This window comes from Salmo salar, chromosome ssa10 (assembly GCF_905237065.1).
Source record: "Salmo salar chromosome ssa10, Ssal_v3.1, whole genome shotgun sequence".
NCBI lineage: Eukaryota > Metazoa > Chordata > Actinopteri > Salmoniformes > Salmonidae > Salmo > Salmo salar.
Genome location: NC_059451.1, coordinates 83,282,097 through 83,306,129, shown reverse-complemented (window position 1 = coordinate 83,306,129; position 24,033 = coordinate 83,282,097). Strand labels below are relative to the sequence as shown.

Sequence of the window (24,033 nt, the reverse complement as noted above, 5' to 3'; positions counted from 1 at the left end):
TTTTTTTCTGTCTTGGTAAATCATTTGTTTTGAAAGCAGCAGTTTTAAACATAACAGTCTCTGAACTTGCACTAGGCCTCTTACAGTACGACCAGCCAGTGCCTCCAGACCAGACCAGGTGTGTGGGGTAAGGTTTGGGTAGAAACCTTTAGACATGATACTGTAGAGAGAGAAAGAGAGAGAGAGAGAGCGAGAGAGAGAACGGCTCTGTAGGGGACAGAGGAGCAGATAGATGAGAACTGACAGAATGTTATGCGCTAGTCCTCATATAAAGTTCAACCTGTGCGTTAAAGGCCAGAGAGACATTGAGAACGTTTTTTTGGAATGTCAATATTTTATATGAATATAGCTTATCATCATTCACATACCACTGTATGTGTGGGAGTATTGTACCTGTTGTGTACATGGTATTGTACAATGTGTGTGTGTGTTTGAGAGTTCTTTCCTTTAGATAATTTGTTCATTTTGTTGTATGTTGACTATAAAGAGAATCTTACACATTAGAAGCCCTTTCAGACAAAACTATTCCTACTCCAGTTGCAGACAGATTAGAGTTGATATACAGTCGTTCTTTGCACATGGCTCAATCTTGGTAACCCAAGTTGCTAAATTTGCAACAGGTTTACTAACATAGATAGGTTTTATGATGCTATAGTTGTTAGAGGCAATTTTGTGTTGGTCATCCCGGTTTTTCAGATTGTAAACATGTCCTGTTGCTAACTAGGATCTGTAGTTGCAAAAGTGTTTTTGTAGCCCTATTTTATTTAATCATATCTATATATATGGTGTTTCATTGTTCATGAAACACTTGCTTGGACATTCTCTGGTCTATTTGGGGAAGTCTTGGTTAAAATGGTTGGTTGTAGGAACAGGGGAGCATGGTGTGGTATTAAATAAAAGGAGAGTTACATGAAACAAATAAAGGGGGTAACAGGATATGGCGTGATGTCATGAGGGGACAACCGGGAAGGGAGGAAGGGGGGGGATGAGAGACTGAATTAATAACTGGGAAGGGTAACAACGTGTCAGGAGGGAGAGAAGGGGGAGGGTTTGGAGGGCAGTGGGTAGGACAGGGGTCCGTTTCCCATCCCTTTAACCTTGTATTACCTGGGTGGACAACACACCTGGGTTCAAATACTACTTGAAATCTTTCAAATAATTTCAGCATTTGCTTTAGCCTGCCTCGACCACCAGGTAGGCAGGGTTTTGCACTTTTCAGACTTTTCTATTGTTTCCATTGCAACAGACAAGACCAATCAAGCACAGCTAAAGTATTTTAAATGATGTCAAATAGTTTTTGAACCCAGGTCAGGTGGACACAGCCATAACCAGACTAGATACATCATATCCTGTCTCATTCGACCCGCTACACCATTATACAAGAAGTGCTCATCTGAGTCTACCATTCCAAACAAACTAAACCAAAAGAACATCAGCAATATTAACAGAGAAAAGGCAAGTAAGGAATAAAAAATGATTTAAATGAATATATCATACATGAGCAAATTAATAAGTTAAATTATAAGTTACAAACCTTTTTTAAACAATGATTTAAGATGAAAAACAGGTAATGTCAGGGAGAGAAAGAATTACATTTTTTTTTTTTTTTTTTGCAGATCACTGCTTATCTGAAATCTGGGCATTGGGAACCAGCTTTATCCCCATATTGTTAATCCTCTTACTGTACTCTTTACATAGTGTCAAATGGCCAAGGGCTGTATAGTCATGATAATACTCATAATATGTTATAATAATAGCATAGATAATAATAGGAATTAATAGGCAATCCAGTTTTAAATAAAAAAGTGAATAAACAAAATTGCGACTCCAATGTTGAGCAAAATCACCATGACGACCAGAATTGAGCTGGAGCCCTGTGGAGGAGGGAGGGAGAGAATAGAACGTGTTAATTCAGACTTCACACACACAGCTCTACCTGTATACACACACACATAGCTCTACCTGTACACACACACACATAGCTCTACCTGTACACACACACACACACACACATAGCTCTACCTGTACACACACACACACACACACAGCTCTACCTGTCCCACACACACACACACACACACACACACACACATAGCTCTACCTGTACACACACACACACACACACACACACACACACACACACACACACACACACACACACACACACACACACACACACACACACACACACACACACACACACACACACACACTTAGCTCTACCTGTACACACACATAGCTCTACCTGTACACACACAAAAGCAAAGGCACAGCTAATGTATACTTTATTTAATGTTGGCATTTACTCTGTATAATTAGGTTCATTTGAGAGATACTGCCTTTTTCATGTACTGTAAATGAGTCTCTCAGTGTTATTGAGAGCCAGCATGTTAAAACAGCAGACTATTAGGGACATCTAACTGATGGACTTTTGTAACTCTGCCATGGAAAATGTATAGGACTGGAGCACTCATAAAAGGGAAAGAGCATTACAAATGAGCTATGTAATTATCAAAGCAGTTACTTAAGTTGAGTCCATAATATGACATCTAAAATACTTTAAACTGTAATTCACATGCTCATTGGTAGCCTCGAACAACAGCTATGTTTACTCTACACCATGCAACTGAATGATCATTCCCGTGTACGTTGTGTATAATTGATGCATTTCATATGCCAGTGACCCTGTCTTTATGGTGATGCACTCTCCATGCCAGACATGTTGTGTAGATGGCTCAGTTCACTGATCCCATTTGTCTGTGTGATACGTGGACATTAGCTCCATGTGCCCTGTTGGAGTATCCTCATGGATATCTGTATGTTTAACTGTGCTGCTGGAATAGATTATAGGGGAGAGCTTTGTGCAAAAGTGTTCTACAACGCGATCACTTGCAGAATTTGTGTCTGCTTATGCATGAATGTATCTGTGTTTCATGTGAACCTGTCTTACACAAGTCAGCTGCATTACTCGCCTCTCTGCGGCTGCAACCCCCCCCCACCATCACACGCCCACTGATTGGCTACTGCTGAAGCAAGGCATAAGCTGTTTCCTAGCAACAGAGCGTGGGGCAGCCAATGCGGGGATGCTTTGTGGAAGGAGCTACTTTGCCAATCTGCTGTTACTAAGGTGCAGTGGGAGATAGCTAGCTGAGGCTGTGTGGTGCGATGGAGGGGATGTGGGAGGTTAGTGTGTCCAACCATAGCGTCTGTGTTGTGTAGAGCAACTGCCTATAAGGAGACTACACCAGGGCCCCGGATGCTCCTACTTACTACTGTACATAGCTACTGTATGAGTTCATTCTGTTATTATGTCTGTACATGGCACAGTGATGATACATTCATAGCTCTTCTATCATTGATTACAGTACAATTGTGTCTGAATGCTGTGTAAATGCAGTTAACATCTGCATGCAAGTGGTTACTCAGGCGTGTGTGATTTTCTGCATGTGTGCACAAGCAAATTATATGACTAAGTGTGGCTATGAATGTGTGGGTGAGAGGAGGCGTCCTTACCGAGTTTGCTTTGAGCTGGGTTAGTTTCTTGTCGTCGTCGTGTTCTAGTGCAATGGGTGAGGATTTCTGTGGGGGGGAGAGGGTAAGATCCCTGCGCAGAGGCCGAGCCTCCAGCTTGTCCCCCATGCTCAGACTGTCCAGCTTTTGCATTGAGTCTGGGGCCGGTCCCTCCTTTCTCTCTTTGCCCTCCCGTGCTCCTGACGGCCATGCCGCCTCCCTTTCCCTGGCCTCCCGGGTCTTAGAAGGCCGCTGTCTCTGCAGCGTGTGGGAGCGGGCCTCGCCACTGTGACCATGGCGCTCCTCTCCCAACCCATAGGGCTTCTGGGAGTTGGAGTCCATGGGCTGCAGAGGCCTCATCTCCATCTCGTAGTTGCTCAGCTTCTCCTCATCCTGCTCCAGCAGCCGCGTGTCACCACTGTGCGTCCGCTGGGACCTCCACGATGCCGACGGGCAGTCCGACCATCGGTCCCTGGAGGCCTTGTGATTGGACGAGCCATGCTCTCGAGACTTGTGACTGGAGGAGGCGTGCTTATGGCCGTTGGTGCGGCCCCTGGCCTCGTCCTGGACAGAGGGGGTGGTGGAGCGACTGCTGCCCCTGCTGCCCCCCCTGCTGCCCTCTTTAGAAGAGCGTTTGTCCTCGCTCCAGCTGTTGGCCCTTAGGTACTCCCCCCCTCCACGGCCCTCCATCAGTACCTGGATCTCCTGGCCACCACTGCCCCCTCCCCCACCGCCCCCACCACCACCACCCCCAGCGTCGTCCACAGCACTCTGCCGCAGGAAGCGTGCGTTCTTGGTGCGGTATGGCTTGGAGGTGGTGGGGCTGCAGGGGGGCGAGGAGGGGTGGCTGGCCTCAGGGCTAATTTCAGGGGTCAGGTTGGGAGATGTGGTGCCCTTTATGTAGAGTTCAGGACTGTCTGGCCCCGTGCCACTGGAGATCACCTCAATGTCGTTCTCACTGGAGTTCTGATGCTTTGGCCTTTGGACCTCTACTCCTGACCAACAGCAAAGAGACACAGAGAGAGAGACACACAGAGAGAGAGACAGAGACACAGAGAGAGACACACAGGAAGAGAGACAAAGAATCAGGACAGCATGACACACAACTTTGGGATAGACACATTTCAAAACATTGGCATAGTTCCATTTCAAAGTGAATGATTTAGAGTTATTTAGCTATTCTCTGTTTTGCATGCATGTAGTCCAACATCTGCTTTATGGGCGAGACCAACTTACCCCATGAATGCCATGAACAACTGTACTGCTAATGTCAACCAGATGATGTCAGTATAATGTTAAGGAAATCAAAGGGACGTGCATCTGGAAGGAACCATTACCCCACACATTGACTTTAATTAAATGACCTAATTTCCTTTCCAGGGATGCGTGTAGTTGTCGTCCCCATTCTATTATGCAATCATGCACACAGCACGTAATACCTCTTTAAATTAGACAGACTATTCGTGACCACCCTTGTCCTGTCTGTAGACTAGACTCTGCCTCTTTTCAAGTCAGCAGAACCAGAGTGAGACCGGGAGCTGGTTAAGCATTCTACTCAGTTACTCTAATCAACCCTCTATTTCTCTACATTGCCTACCTTACCTTGCTGTCTCCTAGACATCTGCACCCAGACAGTCACAGCACTTACACAATCTTTATCTTCTGCAACACATCACAGTACACGCATAGAAGAAAATGACCCTTGAAGAACCTTTTGGGGTTCAAAACAATTGCCACGGTGGGAGAACCTTTTCAATTCAAAAAGGTTCTTAGAGGAACCCCTCTGAAAAGGTTCTTAGAGGAACCCCTCTGAAAAGGTTCAAACACTAACCTTTTTGTGATCAGAAGATGGGAGACGTGGCATATTGGCGTGGCTTTCAGATAGTTGTTTTTAGCCACCTGTGACAGTAAATGATATACCTATTCATGTGTTCTGTTGTATTGTCAATGTAGGTTAAGATTGTATACTGACAGTTCTGAAGCCTTGTTAAAATACTAACAAAATGGTAACTATCTGAAAAATGTAATGCTATTTGGCTCTTAGTATCACATTCACTTATGTAAGCCTTTACAAGTCTTCGGAACTGATAGTGTACAAGCTTGGCCTTGAATAATAGTATAACAGAACAGGCATGACATTTACTTTCACGGGTGGACAAAAATAACTATATGAAAGCCATGCCTCCAATAAGCCAAGCCTCCAATCTTCTGATAGGCTGCCACCACTACAATATTACTGCTGTTACTCTTACAGAGAGCAGCTAGCTAGCTAAAAGATAGGCTGAAGATACTGTAGCTAGCTAGCGACCTAAGCCAACACCCAATCAAATCATCAGTCATCAATCTTCATAAACAAAAGTTATTACCATCACTTTTTGGAATAAGCAGTCATATAATATAATTGGCTTTACAGCCAATGTTGTATTACTTAATATTGCTATTGAGATAGTAATCTCATGCATGCTTCAGATATAGGAATGGGTAATTGTTTGTACAAGTTTCTAGCTATCCCATAAAGACATCGCCGAAAACCACAGATTTTCATCTTCTTCTGAGTCTGGCAGCACAACTAATCTAACAGCTAAATAAATTGCTCTGCATGCGCCAGCAAAATAGTTCCTCCAGGAACCCTGTGCTATATTGAAACATTAAAGGTTCCTCTACGAACCCCTCAACTAACCAAAGGTGCAAATATGAACCCATTGACTGCAATGGTTACTTGAGGAACTCCAGGTGTCCTTGAGGATCTCCAAGGTTCCATGAGTCACCCCTAATTCTAACAGTGCACAGCATAACCAACTATAACTCAGCACAGTGCTCAATGGGCTAATTTATCATGTACACATGCACAAATAATGTATGCAAAGGGTACGAGTGGCGAATGAAGTTAGCCCCCCATCATCAAGAGAGACTTGCCCGCCCTCTGATCATTCTCACCTCTCTTCCTCACAGAAGAGTCCTACTTTAAACTTTCCTCAGCACGACTTGGCCTGTTTTCCTGTTCAACTGTTCGCAGGTGTGCCGCGAGGTTACGCTGCCGAACACAGGTTTTCTGTGTCGGGTGACTTTACCAAAACAAAAGTTTTCGTTTCAGGTAAGAATGAGCTTTTCTGCTTTTTCTTACCTTTGTCTCACGGTTAGCTACTGAGACTTGGCTAGCTTAGCTGCAAGGCTTAGCTAACCTGCTAGCTTGCCGCAAGGCTAACTATCCTGCGGACTAGCTTTTCTACCTGGAAGGGTAGAATTACTAGCTCGCTCTCTCATTTAGTTCAACCCACTACAGTGCCACGTTGACAAGACCAACCGTCCTAGCTTCACTGCTTATCGGTTGAGAGCCACTCTTTTCTTTGTTTCGAGACCCACAAAGCGCTAGCTTTCTTTAGCTAACATTGTGCTAACTAACTAGGCTACTAGCCCACGAGCCAGATCAACTCAATCAACCTGCGCAACAGAAAGACATTATCGGCCAATGAGAGGAATGCATTATATATTCTGCAAAGAGATTCATGCTTATGATTGGACAAAACAGATGAAAAGGAGCTTCATGTCAAATTGAAAATCCATTGGTCTCATGTGGAATTCTAGTCTCGTTACATTTTCGTCAACAAAATGAAAAGTAAATGATAATAGTTATCATATTTCTCAGTGCATCTGGTCTTGTTATCATCATTCGTTTTCGTCAGGAAAAATAGGTAGTTGCCGAGCATTTTTCATCATAGTTATTGTTGACAAAATGAACACTGGGTTGACGGCATTCACCAACTCAGTGGTAATTCTTGGCCTACGGAAGATGAGAGACTTCCAGTGCTGGGTGTATGCCCAATGTCTGTGTGCACTCGTGACCTCAATCGTCAGATAAAGGTGACCACCACCTCTACCACCACCTCCACTACAATGCAAGTAGTCCGGGTAGCCATTTGATTAGCTGTTCAGGAGTCTTAAGCCTTGGGGGTAGAAGCTGTTAAATTAAGAAGCCTCTTGGACCTAGACTTGGCGCTCCGGTACCGCTTGCCGTGCGGTAGCAGAGAGAACAGTCTATGACTAGGGTGGCTGGAGTCTTTGGCTATATTTAGGGCCTTCCTCTGACACCGCCTGATATAGAAGTCTGGGATGGCAGGAAGCTTGGTCCCAGTGATGTACTGGGCCATACACACTACCCTCTGTAGTGCCTTGCGGTCGGAGGCCGAGCAGTTGCCATACCAGGCGGTGATGCAACCAGTCTGGATGCTCTCGATGGTGCAGCTGTAGAACTTTCTAAGGATCTCAGGACCGAGGCCAAATCTTTTCAGTCTCCTGATGGGGAATAGGCATTGTCGTGCCCTCTTCAAGACTGTCTTTGTGTGTTTGGACCCTGATGGTGTGTTGGTGATGTGGACACCAAGGAACTTGAAGCTCTCAACCTGCTCCACTACAAACCGGTCGATGAGAATGGGGGTGTGCTCGGTCGTTTCCTGTACTCCACAATCATCTCCTTTGTCTTGATCATGTTGAGGGAGAGGTTGTTATCCTGTCACCACACTGCCAGGTCTCGAACCTCCTCCCTATAGGCTGTCTCATCGTTGTCGGTGATGAGGCCTACTACTGTTGTGTTTTCGGGCAAACTTAATGATGGTGTTGGAGTCGTGCTTGGCCATGCAGTCATGGGTGAACAGGGAGTACAGGAGGGGACTGAGCACGCACCCCTGAGGGGCCCAGCGTGGCAGATGTGTTGTTACCTACCCTAACCACCTGGGGATGGCCCGTCAGGAAGTCCAGGATCCAGTTGCAGAGAGAGGTGTTTAGTCCCAGGTTCCTTAGCTTAGTGATGAGCATTGAGGGCACTATGGTGTTGAACGCTGAGCTGTAGTCAATGAATAGCATTCTCACGTAGGTGTTCCTTTTGTCCTTGTGGGAAAGGGCAGTGTGGAGTGCAATAGAGATTGCATCATCTGTGGATCTGTTGGGGCGGTATGCAAATTGGAGTGGGTCTAGGGTTTCTGGAATACTGGTGTCGATGTGAGCCATGATCAGCCTTTCAAAGCACTTCATGGCTACAGACGTGAGTGCTACGGGTTGGTAGTCATTTAGGCAGGTTACCTTAGTGTTCTTGGGCAAAGGGACTATGGTCGTCTGCTTGAAACATATAGATATTACAGACTCGATCAGGGACAGGTTGAAAATGTCAGTGAAGACACTTGCCAGTTGGTCAGCGCATGCTCAGAGTACACGTTCTGGTAATCCGTCTGGCCCTGCGGCCTTGTGAATGTTGACCTGTTTAAAGGTCTTACTCACATCGGCTATGGATAGCGTGATCACACAGTCGTCTGGAACAGCTGATGCTCTCATGCATGCTTCAGTGTTGCTTGCCTCGAAGCGAGCATAGAAGTTATTTAGCTTGTCTGGTAAGCTTGTGTCACTGGGCAGCTCGCGGTTGTGCTTCCCTTTGTAGTCTCTAATAGTTTGCAAGTCCTGTCACATCCAACGAGCGTCAGAGCCGGTGTAGTACGATTCAATCTTAGTCCTGTATTGACGCTTTGCCTGTTTGATGGTTCGTCAGAGGGCATAGAGGGATTTCTTATAAGCGTCCGGGTTAGAGTCCCACTTCTTGAAAGCGGCAGCTCTACCCTTTAGCTCAGTGCGGATGTTGCCTGTAATCCATGGCTTCTGGTTGGGGTATGTATGTACGGTCACTGTGGGGACGACGTCATCGATGCACTTATTGATGAAGCCAGTGACTGATGTGGGTACTCCTCAATGCCATCGGAAGAATCCCAGAACATATTCCAGTCTGTGGTAGCAAAACAGTCCTGTAGCTTAGCATCTGCGTCATCTGACCACTTCCTTATTGAGCGAGTCACTGGTACTTCCTGCTTTAGTTTTGCTTGTAAGCAGGAATCAGGAGGATAGAGTTATGTTCAGATTTGCCAAATGGAGGGTGAGGGAGAGCTTTGTATGTGTCTCTGTGTGTGGAGTAAAGGTGGTCTAGAGTTTTTTTCCTCTAGTTGCACATGTATCATGCTGGTAGAACTAAGGTAAAACTGATTTAAGTTTCCCTGCATTAAAGTCTCCTGGACACTAGTAGCGCCACCTCTGGATGAGCATTTTCTTGTTTGCTTATGGCCTTATACACCTCGTTGAGTGCCATCTTAGTGCCAGCATCGGTTTGTGGTGGTAAATAGACAGCTATGAAAAATATAGATGGAAACTCTCAGGCGAGACTTCCTTAATATTAGATTTTGTGCACCTGCTGTTATTGACAAATAGACACATACCGCCACCCCTTGTCTTACCGGAGGCAGCTGTTCTATCTTGCCGATGGACAGAAAACCCAGCCAGCTGTATGTTATCCATGTCGTCATTCAGCCACGACTCTGTGAAACATAAGATATTACAGTTTTTAAACGTCCCATTGGTAGGATAGTCTTGATCAGAGCTCATCTATTTTATTATTCAATGATTGCACGTTGGCTAATAGGACTGATGGTAGAGGCGGATTTCTCACTCGCAATCAGATCCTTACAAGGCACCCCGACCTACGTCCCTGATATCTCTGTCTCTTCTTCATGCGAATGACAGGGATTTGGGCCTTGTCAGGTGTCTGAAGTAAAACCTTTGCATCCGACTCGTTAAAGGAAAACTCTTTGTCCAGTATGAGGTGAGTAATCGCTGTCCTGATATCCAGAAGCTCTTTTTGGTCATAAGAGACGGTGGCAGAAACATTATGCACAAAATAAGTTTCAAATAACGCGAAAAAACACACAATAGCACAATTGGATAGGAACCCATAAAACAGCAGCCATCTCCTCCGCCGCCATCTTTAAGCATGTCTCTTGGCTCTCCGACACCGGAAGAGGCCCTCGATCTTCACCCCTGGCACTCCACTGAGGTAGTGGCAAAGAGGAAAGGGATGTCGACACATTCGTCACTCACAGGCTGGGGCGTAGGTCACGAGGGGAAGCCAATAAATGGAGTGTGGAACCCACAACTCTGCATTGTTCACATAAATGACCTTGAATTGCTGACAGCGTTTCTCTCTCTGAGACACTTTTGACCGTCCCTTCAGAATTTTCACGTCTTGATCAGAACGCCATTTGCTCCCATCACTTACACAGACTATCCGTCAGGATTATTCTGTGGCGCGAGTACACCTACTGTCACTTTCTGCCACTCGACCTGCGTGATTGGTTCTTCGAGCTTCTGAGATTCTGGTGAATCCTCTTGTGAGATATCACACTCATAATATCAGTGAACCGGGGTTATGCAGTATAGTAACCTTACGTTTTATTCGCCCATAGCAGCTTGTTGAAATGAACTCTTTTTCAAAGAGCGGTTAGGACAATCTGCTGCCATGGCTCTGAGGATAAACCCAGCCTTATAGGGAATTTGTGACTGTGATTCTTTATAATGTCATGACATTAAAAACAGCTATCAAGGTATCGTCAAGTACGTGGACAAAAAAAACATGCTCGGGACAGTATATGTCAGGAAGTGTGTATGTTTGTGTGTGTGTTTGTGTGTCAGTCAGCCTGCCTTGCGTGGGCTTGTTGGAAAGGTCATTGTTGACCTCCCTCGAGCTTCCTGTTGCTGCCTCCATCACTCATGGCCTGCACTGCACTGTGGGTAACCGGTCCCATTGGGCCCGAGCACATACTCTACAGCAACCGCATGCATGACACTGACACCTGATTTACTTTGTCATTCTCTCCTATCTCTCTCCATTAGTTACATGTTCCTCTCCATTAGTTACATGTTCCTCTCCATTAGTTACATGTTCCTCTCTCCATTAGTTACATGTTCCTCTCTCCATTAGTTACATGTTCCTCTCTCCATTAGTTACATGTTCCTCTCTCCATTAGTTACACGTTCCTCTCCATTAGTTACACGTTCCTCTCCATTAGTTACACGTTCCTCTCCATTAGTTACACGTTCCTCTCCATAAGTTCCACGTTCCACTCTCCATTAGTTACACGTTCCTTTCTCCAATAGTTACACGTTCCTCTCTCCATTAGTTACATGTTCCTCTCTCCATTAGTTACATGTTCCTCTCTCCATTAGTTACACGTTCCTCTCCATAAGTTCCACGTTCCACTCTCCATTAGTTACACGTTCCTTTCTCCAATAGTTACACGTTCCTCTCTCAATTAGTTACACGTTCCTCTCTCCATTAGTTACATGTTCCTCTCTCAATTAGTTACATGTTCCTCTCTCCATTAGTTACATGTTCCTCTCTCCATTAGTTACATGTTCAGGAGACATATGTGACAATGAGGTGGTTGCCTCCCCTTGATACAGTATTTTCTCTGAGCATTTCGAGTTGATAACATAAAGTGACGCACTGTAAGTGTCAAATAGACTAATAGCATTAGTGTATTGGCATTTGTGGTTATAAAAAGACTACTGTGTGTCTTCAAAACTGGTGCTTCTGGTGTATTGTATTGATGGTTGCCATGGGAATGGTGATCACGGCAGTGAGTGGTGGCTCACTCACCGTTTTCACGGTGCTGGAAGGAGGGGGAGAACCGTTTGGCGGTGACCCTGGCGAGGCGACACTCCTCCTGGGCCTTCTGGCTGGCTCCCATGGCCGCCTCCGCCTTCCCCCGTGCATGGGCCGTCCTGGGGGGGATAATAATAATATTAATAAAAAATTGAAATCAATTCCAGACAGCAACTAAAGGGGGCATGTTGATATGACTGACTGTGATTGTACTGTAAGTGCATTGGAAAGTACAGCTTTTTTGTTGTGCTTAAAATATAATAGATGGCCAATTTCCCTTTTCCTAAGACCCACTCTGAGGTCAGGCCCTCTAAGTAGTAAGAGGCTGGCCAGCTGGGATAGCCTAATAAATAATGCACCTGCAGAAACAATGAGCCCACCCTGTATCCCAGCGATAATCACTGTCTCCTCTCTGTTTTCATCTGGCTGCTCTCTCATTGATCTCTGCCATATTCTTTACCTACCTTCAATCCCACGTTAGACTCAGATTCCTCTCTGCAGTCTGGTGAGGTAGCCTACTGACTGCATAGTACATATGATGACAGACAAACAGCCCCAGGCTTTCATCTTTCTCTGTCATCCTACTGTGGTCTTATAAAATAATGATAATGAGGCCTGATGCCTGATGATAATGTGCACTTACAATCCCTTCAAATTGATAGTTCTGTTTAAGCTCGCATGACATAATGCCGACATAAAGCCGTTTTGCTTTTACCATTCTTCCTAGTCTCTCTCTCTCTCTCTCTCTCTCTCTCTCTGTGTGTCTCTCTCTCTCCTTGTTTGTGCAGGAACTGTCTTGGTGCAGTATTGCATGTCGATGGTTATTGATTTTTTTTTGCCTCTCTGTTTCTTTTTGCTTCTGGCTCTCTTCACCCTGGCAATAGAGCCATGCCGGACATGTCAGAGAACTAACTCACAGCACTGTCTGTGTCTGTCTGTCTGTGTGTGTGTGTGTGTGAGCGAGAGAGATATTGTATGAGTTATAGCGTGACTAATAGTCTGTACATTTTTCTGTTTATTAGGTTTAGTTAGCCATGTGTCGAAAGTGTTGCCTGGCTTGGTGTGTTTGGTAGGGACACATTAGTGGGTGTTGGAGAGGGGTGCGGTCAGGATGGGGGTGAGGAGGCAGCTGAGGTGAGGTGAGGTGAGATAGAGCATTTCCTGCTCTACACTGGGAACTAGCCCTCTCCTGGACCGTTGTCCTAGCAACTGCAGGAACGAAGGATTGAGAAACAGCGAGAGAGAGAAAGGGAGAGAGAGCAAGAGAGAGAGAATGAGAGAGAAAGGGAAGGGAGGCAGCGTGAGGAAGGATAGGAATCTTCCATTCAGTGTTACTGTGCCCCAGAGCACTGCATGAGTTCATTTAGAGTTTCATGATTCAGACATAATGCAGTGATCATCGCTCTCTCAATTCAATTTCAATGTAAGGGCTTTATTAGCATGGGAAACGTACGTTTAAAAATAGATAATAAACAAACGTGAAATAAACAATAAAAATGAACAGTAAACTTAGAAAAGTTCCAAAAGAATAAAGACATTTCAAATGTTTTATTATGTATATATACAGTGTTGTAATGATGTGCAAATAGTTAAAGTACGAAAGGGAAAATAAATAAACATAAATATAAATTGTATTTACAGTGGTATTTGTTCTTCACTGGTTGCCCTTTTCTTGTGGCAACAGGTCACACATCTTGCTGCTGTGATGTCACACTGTGGTATTTCACCCAACAGATATGGGAGTTTATCAAAATTGCATTTGTTTCGAATTCTTTGTGAGTCTGTGTAATCAGAAGGAAATATGTGTCTCTAATATGGTCATACATTTGGCAGGAGGTTTCCACCTAATTTTGTGGGCAGTGTGCACATAGCATGTCTAGTCTTGAGAGCCAGGTCTGCCTTCGGTGGCCTTTCTCATTAGGAAGGCTATGCTCACTGCGTCTGTACATAGTCAAAGATTTCCTTAATTTTGGGTCAGTCAAAGTGGTCAGGTATTCAGCCACTGTGTACTCTCTGTTTAGGGCTTAATAGCATTCTAGTTTGCTCTGTTTTGTGGTAAATTCTTTCCAATGTGTCAAGTAATTATCTTTTTGTTTCCTCATGATTTGGTTGGGTCTAATTGTGTTGCTGTCCTGGGGCTCTGTGGGGTCTGTTTGTGTTTGTGAACACAAACAGAATTCAAATAAAAATTCTCAAATTTGAATTCAGATTGCTTTATTGGCATGAAATACAATTTGTAGATATTGCCAAAGCAGTATAGTGGTACAGTATTTCAGTTAATACAGTACAATGCAATGAGTTTACAATTAATTTCACTAGTAATACTAATAATAGTACATATAATCATGTATACAGGTACAACACTACTGCTGTTGTATTGTGGAATCGTCGGTCGATACATTTAATTAAAGAAAACTACGATTATAAAAAGAAAAGAAAGAATGGCTAATAAATAACAAAATATACACGGATGATGGTTACATTATGTATTACTTGTAAGTTATATACAATGTACATACTTTAGGGAATTAATGGTCATGGGATGTCCCTCAGGCTATGGCAATCATATACATATCTGGCAGTAATATTTGCGGTTTCTCCTTCACCCAGAATAATTCCCAGCTTTATGTCATTAGTAAATGCGCAAAAGTTGGGAATTGATTGAGACTCTCTCTCTCTCTCTCTCTCTCTCTCTCTCTCTCTCTCTCTCTCTCTCTCTCACACACACAGAGTAGCACAGTAGGGATGGCGTATAAGGCAAATATGGATCTTATCTATATTTACTGTGGTACTGGGTTGAGGTGTACTGATTTTCTGTCTATTTACAGTGCATTCGGAAAGTATTCAGACCCCTTTACTTTTTCCACATTTTGTTACGTTACAGCCTTATTCTAAAAATGATTAAATAGTTCTTTCCCCTCATCAACCTACACACAATACCCCATAACGACAAAGCAAAAACAGGTTTTTAGAAATGTTTGCACATTTATAATTTAAAAAACAATATCACATTTACATAAGTATTCAGACCCTTTACTCAGTACTTTGTTGAAGCACCTTTGGCAGCGATTATAGCCTCGAGTCTTCTTGGGTATGACGCTACGAGCTTGGCACACCTGTATCTGGGGAGTTTCTCCCAGTCTTTTCTACAGATCCTCTCAAGCTCTGTCAGGTTGGATGGGGAGCGTCACTGCACAGCTATTTTCAGGTCTCTCCAGAGTAGAGGTCGACCGATTTAATCGGAATGGCCGATTAATTTGGGCCGATTTCAAGTTTTCATTCCAATCGGTAATCGGTATTTTTGGCCACCGATTTGCCGATTCTTTTTTTTTTTTTTACACCTTTATTTAACCAGGCAAGTCAGATTAAGAACACATTCTTATTTTCAATGACGGCCTAGGAACGGGGGTTAACTGCCTTGTTCAGGGGCAGAACAACAGATTTTTACCTTGTCAGCTCGGGGATTCGTTTTTGCAACCTTCCGGTTACTAGTCCAATGCTCTAACCACCTGCCTTACATTGCACTCCATGAGGAGCCTGCGTGGCAGGCTGACTACCTGTTACGCGAGGGCAGCAAGAAGCCAAGGTAAGTTGCTAGCTAGCATTAAACTTATCTTATAAAAACTATCAATCTTAACATAATCACTAGTTAACTACACATGGTTGCTGATATTACTAGTTTATCTAACGTGTCCTGCGTTGCATATAATCGATGCAGTGCCTGTTAATTTCTCATCGAATCACAGCCTACTTCAACAAACGGGTGATGATTTAACAAGCGCATGTGCGAAAAAAGCACTGTCGTTGCACCAATGTACCTAACCATAAACATCAATGCCTTTCTTTAAAATCAATACACAAGTATATATTTTTAAACCTGCATATTTAGTTAATATTGCCTGCTAACATGAATTTCTTATAACTAGGGGAGTTGTGTCACTTCTCTTGTGTTCCGTGCAAGCAGTCAGGGTATATACAGCAGTTTGGGCCGCCTGGCTCATTGCGAACTGTGAAGTCCATTTATTCCTAACAAAGGCCGTAATTCATTTGCCAGAATTGTACATAATTATGACATAACATTGAAGGTTGTGCAATGTAACAGGAATATTTAGACTTAGGGATGCCACCCGTTAGATAAAATACGGAAGGGTTCCATATTTCACTGAAATAACAAATGTTTCATTTTCAAAATGATAGTTTCCGGATTCGACCATATTAATGACCAAAGGCTCGTATTTCTGTGTGTTATTATATTATAATTAAGTCTATGGTTTGATATTTGATAGAGCAGTCTGACTGAGCGATGGTAGGCAGCAGCAGGCTCGTAAGCGTTCATTCAAACAGCACCTCCGTGCATTTGCCAGCAGCTCTTCGCAATTCTTCAAGCATTGCGCTGTTTATGACTTCAAGCCTATCAACCCCCGAGATTAGGCTGGTGTAACCGATGTGAAATGGCTAGCTAGTTAGCCGGGTGCGCGCTAATAGCGTTTCAAACGTCACTCGCTCTGAGACTTGGGAGTGGTTGTTCCCCTTGCTCTACATGGGTAACGCTGCTTCGAGGGTGGCTGTTGTCGATGTGTTCCTGGTTCGAGCCCAGGTAGGAGCGAGAAGAGGGATGGAAGCTATACTGTTACACTGGCAATACTAAAGTGCCTATAAGAACATCCAATAGTCAAAGCTATATGAAATACAAATCATATAGAGAGAAATAGTCCTATAATTCCTATAATAACTACAACCTAAAACTTCTTACCTGGGAATATTGAAGACTCATGTTAAAAGGAACCACCAGCTTTCATATGTTCTCATGTTCTGAGCAAGGAACTTAAACGTTAGCTTTTTTACATGGCACATATTGCACTTTTACTTTCTTCTCTAACACTTTGTTTTTGCATTATTTAAACCAAATTGAACATGTTTCATTATTTATTTGAGGCTAAATTGATAGTATTTATGTATTATATTAAATTAAAATAAGTGTTCATTCAGTATTGTTGTAATTGTCATTATTACAAATAAATAAATAAATGAAAATCGTCCGATTAATCGGTATCGGCTTTTTTGGCCCTCCAATAATCGGTATCGGTATGAGCGTTGAAAAATCATAATCGGTCGACCTCTACTCCAGAGATGTTCAATCAGGTTCAAATCTCGGCTCTGGCTGGGCCACTCAAGTACATTGAGACTTGTCCACAAAGCCACTCCTGCGTTGTCTTGGCGTGTGCTTAGGGTCGTTGTCCTGTTGGATGTTGAACCTTCGCCCCAGTCTGAGGTCCTGAGCGATCCGGAGCAGGTTTTCATCAAGGATCTCTCTCTACCAGTGGAGGCTCCTCAGAGGAGGAAGGGGAGGACCATCCTCCTCAGTGAAATTTCATAAAAATAAAATAGTGAAACACTAAATAAGTTATCGATTTTTGATAAAACTATACTAAATATATTCATATGTCACCAAATAATTGATTAAAACAAACTGTTTTGTAATGAATGTCTATAGTAACTTCAACAGCACTCTTTGGGGTAGCACCATGGTGTAGCCAGAGGACAGCTAGCTTCTGTCCTCCTCTGGGTACAATGACTTCAATACAAAACCTGGGAGGCTCGTAGGCCTCACCCCCTTCTAAAGACCTACAGTACCAGTCAAAAGTTTGGACACACATACTCATTCATGGGTTTTTCTTTATTTTTACTATTTTCTACATTGTAGTATAATAGCGAAGGCATCAAAACTATGAAATAACACATGGAATCATGTGTTAAACAAATCTAAATCTATTTTATATTTGAGATTTTCCAAAGTAGCCACCCTTTGCCTTGATGACAGCTTTGCACAATCTTGGCATTCTCTCAACCAGCTTCATGAGGTAGTCACCTGGAATGCATTTCCATTAACAGGTGTGACTTGTTAAAAGTTAATTTGTGGAATTTCTTTCCTTCTTAATGAGTTTGAGCCAATCAGTTGTGTTGTGAAAAGGTAGGGGTGGTATACAGAAGATAGCCCTATTTGGTAAAATACCAAGTCCATATTATGGCAAGAACAGCTCAAATAAGCAAAGAGAAACGACATCATTACTTCAAGACATGAAGGTCAATACGGAACATTTCAAGAACTTTGAAAGATTCTTCAAGTGCAGTCGGCAAAACCATCAAGCGCTATGATGAAACTGGCTCTCATGAGGACCGTCACAGGAAAGGAAGACCCAGAGTTACCTCGGCTGCAGAGGATAAGCTCATTAGAGTTATCAGCCTCAGAAATTGCTGCACAAATAAATGCTTCAGAGTTCAAGTAACAGACACAACTGTTCAGAGGAGACTGCGTGAATCAGGCCTTCATGGTCGAATTGCTGCAAATAAACCACTATGAAAGGACACCAATAAGAAGAAGAGACTTGCTTGGGACAAGAAACATGAGCAATGGAAATTAGACCGGTGGATATCTGTCCTCTGGTCTGATGAGTCCAAATGTGAGATTTTTGGTTCCAACCCACGTGACTTTGTGAGACGGAGAGTAGGTGAACAAATGATCTCTGCATGTGTGGTTCCCACCGTGAAGCATGGAGGAGGAGGTGTGATGGTATGGGGGTGCTTTGCTGGTTACACTGTCAGTGATTTATTTAGAATTCACTTAACCAGCATGCCTACTACAGCATTCTGCAGCAATACGCCATCCCATCTGGTTTGCGCTTAGTGGGACTATCATTTGTTTTTCAACAGGACAATGAACCAACACATCCAGGCTGTGTAAGGGCTATTTGACCAAGAAGGAGAGTGATGGAGTGCTGCATTAGATGATCTGGCCTCCACAATCACCTGACCTCAACCCAATTAAGATGGTTTGGGATGAGTTGGACCGCAGAGTGAAGGAAAAGCAGCCAACAAGTGCTCAGCATATGTGGGAACTGCTTCAAGAATGTTGGAAAATCATTCCAGATGAAGCTGGTTGAGAGAATGCTAAGAGTGTGAAAAGCTGTCTTCAAGGCAAAGGGTGGCTACTTTGAAGAATCAAAAATATTGTCACGTCTACTCCCGCTCCTCCCCTCCAGCGTTCGACATCACCGGTTTACTAACCACCGGCCCTGGCAACCATCATTACACGTACCTGTGTCACATCATGAGACACACCTGGACTCCATCACTTCACTGATTATGTCCCCTATATCTGTCACTCCCTTAGTTCTATTCCCCAGGCAGTATTGACTATGTGTTTCATGTCTGTACACTACTCGTGGTTCTTGTATTGTTCTATGTTCCGTTTATTATTTAACTGCACTTGCTTTCCAACTCCCAGCGTATACATTACAAATATAAAGTATATTTTGAGTTGTTTAACACTTTTTTGGATACTACATGATTCCATATGTGTAATTTCATACTTTTGATGTCTTCACTATTATTCTACAATGTAGAAAATAGTAAAAATAAAGAAAAACCCTTGAATGAATAGGTGTGTCCAAACTATTGACTGGTACTGTACATGGTAATTATGACCACTCCCAGAGGACGACCTCCAACCAATCAAAGCTTATGCAGTATGAACTAACATGTTGTCCATCCAATCATAGGATTAGGATCAGAGAATGAACCTAGTATGTTGTATTGGGGTTGTGCCACAGATCATTATGGGGGGGGTTCTATGTGTTGAGAAGCTTGGTGAGTTGGGGAAATTATTGGAAAGAGATTGAAAAGTTATTGTTGAGTATTTTTGGGATATTATTCAATTCAAATTAGTTTCTTAAAATTACAGGAGATGGAGGAGGTAGATTATAAATAGTTTTCTTGGTTTTAGAACTTTATTTTTATGTCCAGTTAGTGCAATTTATTTCAATTTGCCTTGCTAACTTCAGTAGCAGTAGCTACCAGGTCGAGTGTGCAGTTTTCACCACCAACACAACTACAAATGTTGACTTTTTGTTGAAGAACCCCTTTTATTCTCAGGGGTACACAGAAAAGGTGTGAATTAAAACCGAGGGTCGACCTCTGTGTAACAATGTGCTCTGAGAGTCGGGAAGCAAGTTCAGGGAGTGAGTGTTTTAATAAATAAACGTAACTTAATACAAAACAAGAACCGTGACACTGGAACAGAAACAGCAACAATGACGACTGGGGAAGAAACCAAAGGGAGTGACATATAAAGGGCAGGTAATCAAGGAGGTGATGGAGTCCAGGTGAGTGTCATTATGCGCGTAACACTGGTGACAGGTGTGCGCCATAACGAGCAGCCTGGTGACCTAGAGGCTGGAGAGGGAGCACACGTGACACTGTCTGAGATTAGTTTCATGAAGAGGGATGAAAAGGTGAGGGTATTTAATACCAATTGGTATCAAATGTATAGATGGTTAACAGGGAGCCTTTCATCAAGCTGCCTGTATTGCTTGCCTGCTTTCTGGAGTCTGAGCCTTGGGTGAAAGATTGATACAGTGACCTGAAGAACATAGATTGTTCAGCTAATCGGCAAAACAAAAGCAGGGAGCATATAAATGCCCACATCAAATTCAAGCTTCTGGAAAGAAGCCACATCGATCATGACGAAGGTTTGAGTAGTCAAACTAGCAACACAATGAGAAAGTAAGAAGAAACAGGGATGTTCTCAAGCAGCTTATCAACACCACTGTGTTTTTGGGAATGCAAGAACTGGCTTTTAGAGGAAACGACGAGAGGGAAAGTTCTGCTAACAAGGGCAACTACAAGGAGCTTGCAGTGGTAATCACAGGTCACAATGCTTTACTTGCTGAACATAATGGAACTTTCTACTGTCTTTTCTGGGATGTCGAAATCAATTCAGAATGATTGAATGGCTTCCATCGCATCATCCATTAAAAGTTAGATTAAAGACAGAGGTTGACGCAGTGCATTTCTTTTCTGAATCTCTTTCCGAATGCACTGTATATCCCACTGAATGCACTGTATATCCCACTGAATGCACTGTATATCCCACTGAATGCACTGTATATCCCACTGAGCTGCAGCAGTAAGAACACCACTTCTGGTTTCACAGAGACACTAATCATTCCATGACATCAGACACACAAAGGCCTTCCTGTCTACACCCTGTTAATACATCATCTTACACACACACACGCACGCGCACACGTATGCATACACACACTCAAATAAGTTATTCCACCCCTCTATGACTCTGACACTAACTCATGCACACTGTCTCTATACTTCTTGAACCCTCTTTCTCATGCAAACACAGACATGTTTTCTCACGCAAACTGCACTCACCTTGTAACACCGCCTCTCTAGCACACGTTCAGAGAGCTAACTTCCTCTCACACCTTTATCTATCTAACACATGTATTCACACTGAATTAACACTGAGTGTACAAAACATTAAGAACTCCTTCCCCATGTTGACTCCAATGCTTCCCACAGTTGTGTCAAGTTGGCTGGATGTCCTTTGGGTGGTGGACCATTCTTGATACACACGGGAAACTGTTCAGCGTGAAAAACCCAGCAGCGTTGCAGTTCTTGACACAAACCAGTGCGCCTGGCTAGGGCAGTGGTGGTCATGAGATTTTGTCAGCCGGTGATTGTCAAGCAAATAACTGCCGGTTTCACGGTAATTGACCGTTAATTAACATAAACACATTTAGCATCTCCTGGCTTCCCCGCACAGCCTTCAAGCCACTGATGCTGACCTTTGGAACATTTATATTTCAAAAAGTCTAATAAATCCATGTAATATAGCCTACACCATCACAATGAATCCATTATTTATTTTAGACAGGTCTAAAGAAACATGATATGATGAAAATGTATTCTGTTTCAGAAGAACAGAATAGCATAATCTGAGTTTAGGCCCTGATCTGACTATGCCATATGGCTGTGGGCTACACTAGTTCATCTAGCAGACAAGATTTGCTTAGAATTCCGTGGCATTATTTTATATTATTTTATAGTATGAAGAATACAATTGAACATGGCTGAATAAAATAGAAAGGATTTTTTCTCCAACCGATTTGAGGAAGTGCACACATGCGGCTATTCTGTGTTCAGCAGTTAACAAAGAAACAGGAATTCCTATGCTTAATTTAGTTATTTATGTAAGTTGTGATATAAATGTTGGGCTATGTTTAGATTTTTAATACAATCTAAGTTTGCATGATGCGACTCTGATTTGAAAAAAGTCACATGAAAGGCATGAGCTCTGCTTTGTTTTTTTGCGCAGGCTGTACACACTTCATCAGTCTCTTATTCACAATTTGACAAGAACTTGATAATGCCTTGAATTTCCCAGCTGCATGCCAAAGCACCTCTTACTCACATGGCTCTCTGTCACGTGAACGGGTCTTTCTCACAGGCTACAAGTGAAGACAGACACATCTGGGATGCAACTGCGCACGTCCTTATTCAATTCCGAGGCGCATATTGAAGATATTGGAAGAACTGTCCACATTTACTTTTCGTCGGCCAACAAGATGGGCTCTCATGAAGTGTTTGATTAGATTTTGGATTACACTGGCATTGAGGTCAGAGTGATTAGAAGGACAATAGCACAGGAGGTTGGTCAGAGCTTGGAAAAGCCTAATTACCGTGACTAAACGGTCATGTGGAATTTGACTGCCGTCATGACTCGTGACCACCGGTGTGGCGATAATATGGTCACCGTAACAGCCCCTACGCCTGGTACCTATTACCATACCCCGTTCAAGGGCATTTAAATACACTGCTCAAAAAAATAAAGGGAACACTTAAACAACACAATGTAACTACAAGTCAATCACACTTCTGTGAAATCAAACTGTCCACTTAGGAAGCAACACTGATTGACAATACATTTCACATGCTGTTGTGCAAATGGAATAGACAACAGGTGGAAATTATAGGCAATTAGCAAGACACCCCCAATAAAGGAGTGGTTCGGCAGGTGGTGACCACAGACCACTTCTCAGTTCCTATGCTTCCTGGCTGATGTTTTGGTCACTTTTGAATGCTGGCGGTGCTTTCACTCTAGTGGTAGCATGAGACGGAGTCTACAACCCACACAAGTGGCTCAGGTAGTGCAGCTCATCCAGGATGGCACATCAATGCGAGCTGTGGCAAGAAGGTTTGCCGTGTCTGGCAGCGTAGTGTCTAGAGCATGGAGGCGCTACCAGGAGACGTGGAGGAGGCCGTAGGAGGGCAACAACCCAGCAGCAGGACCGCTACCTCCGCCTTTGTGCAAGGAGGAGCAGGAGGAGCACTGCCAGAGCCCTGGAAAATAACCTCCAGCAGGCCACAAATGTGCATGTGTCTGCTCAAACGGTCAGAAACAGACTCCATGAGGGTGGTATGAGGGCCCGACGTCCACAGGTGGGGGTTGTGCTTACAGCCCAACACCGTGCAGGACGTTTGGCATTTGCCAGAGAACACCAAGATTGGCAAATTCGCCACTGGCGCCCTGTGCTCTTCACAGATGAAAGCAGGTTCACACTGAGCACGTGACAGACGTGACAGAGTCTGGAGACGCCGTGGAGAACGTTCTGCTGCCTGCAACATCCTCCAGCATGACCGGTTTGGCGGTGGGTCAGTCATGGTGTGGGGTGGCATTTTTTGAGGGGGCCACACAGCCCTCCATGTGCTCGCCAGAGGTAGCCTGACTGCCATTAGGTACCGAGATGAGATCCTCAGACAACATGTGAGACCATATGCTGGTGCGGTTGGCCCTGGGTTCCTCCTAATGCAAGACAATGCTAGACCTCATGTGGCTGGAGTGTGTCAGCAGTTCCTACAAGAGGAAGGCATTGATGCTATGGACTGGCCTGCCCGTTCCCCAGACCTGAATCCAATTGAGCACATCTGGGACATCATGTCTCGCTCCATCCACCAACGCCACGTTGCACCACAGACTGTCCAGGAGTTGGCAGATGCTTTAGTCCAGGTCTGGGACGAGATCCCTCAGGAGACCATCCGCCACCTCATCAGGAGCATGCCCAGGCGTTGTAAGGAGGTCATACAGGCACGTGGAGGCCACACACACTACTGAGCCTCATTGTGACTTGTTTTAAGGACAGTACATCAAAGTTGGATCAGCCTGTAGTGTGGTTTTCCACTTTAATTTTGAGTGT

At 43.8% G+C, this 24,033-nt stretch overlaps 1 protein-coding gene across 3 annotated transcripts in view; it reads right to left on the bottom strand.

Annotated features, from left to right (window-relative positions):
• Nucleotides 1-1,096: 1,096 nt before the first annotated feature.
• The window catches only part of jph3b (junctophilin 3b), a 58,317-nt gene continuing 35,380 nt past the window's right edge, over nucleotides 1,097-24,033 (bottom strand). The window contains exons 3-6 of one of the 3 annotated variants that reach the window (XM_045688139.1): nucleotides 11,978-12,102; nucleotides 9,780-9,860; nucleotides 3,514-4,505; nucleotides 1,097-1,874 (exon numbers count right to left, since the gene is read on the bottom strand). In XM_045688139.1, coding sequence (XP_045544095.1) covers nucleotides 1,794-1,874; nucleotides 3,514-4,505; nucleotides 9,780-9,860; nucleotides 11,978-12,102 — 1,279 coding nt within the window. In that variant the 3' untranslated portion in view covers nucleotides 1,097-1,793. The remainder of the gene's footprint in view (nucleotides 1,875-3,513; nucleotides 4,506-9,779; nucleotides 9,861-11,977; nucleotides 12,103-24,033) is intronic. The other 2 variants (XM_014124406.2, XM_014124408.2) reach the window with 2 other exon arrangements.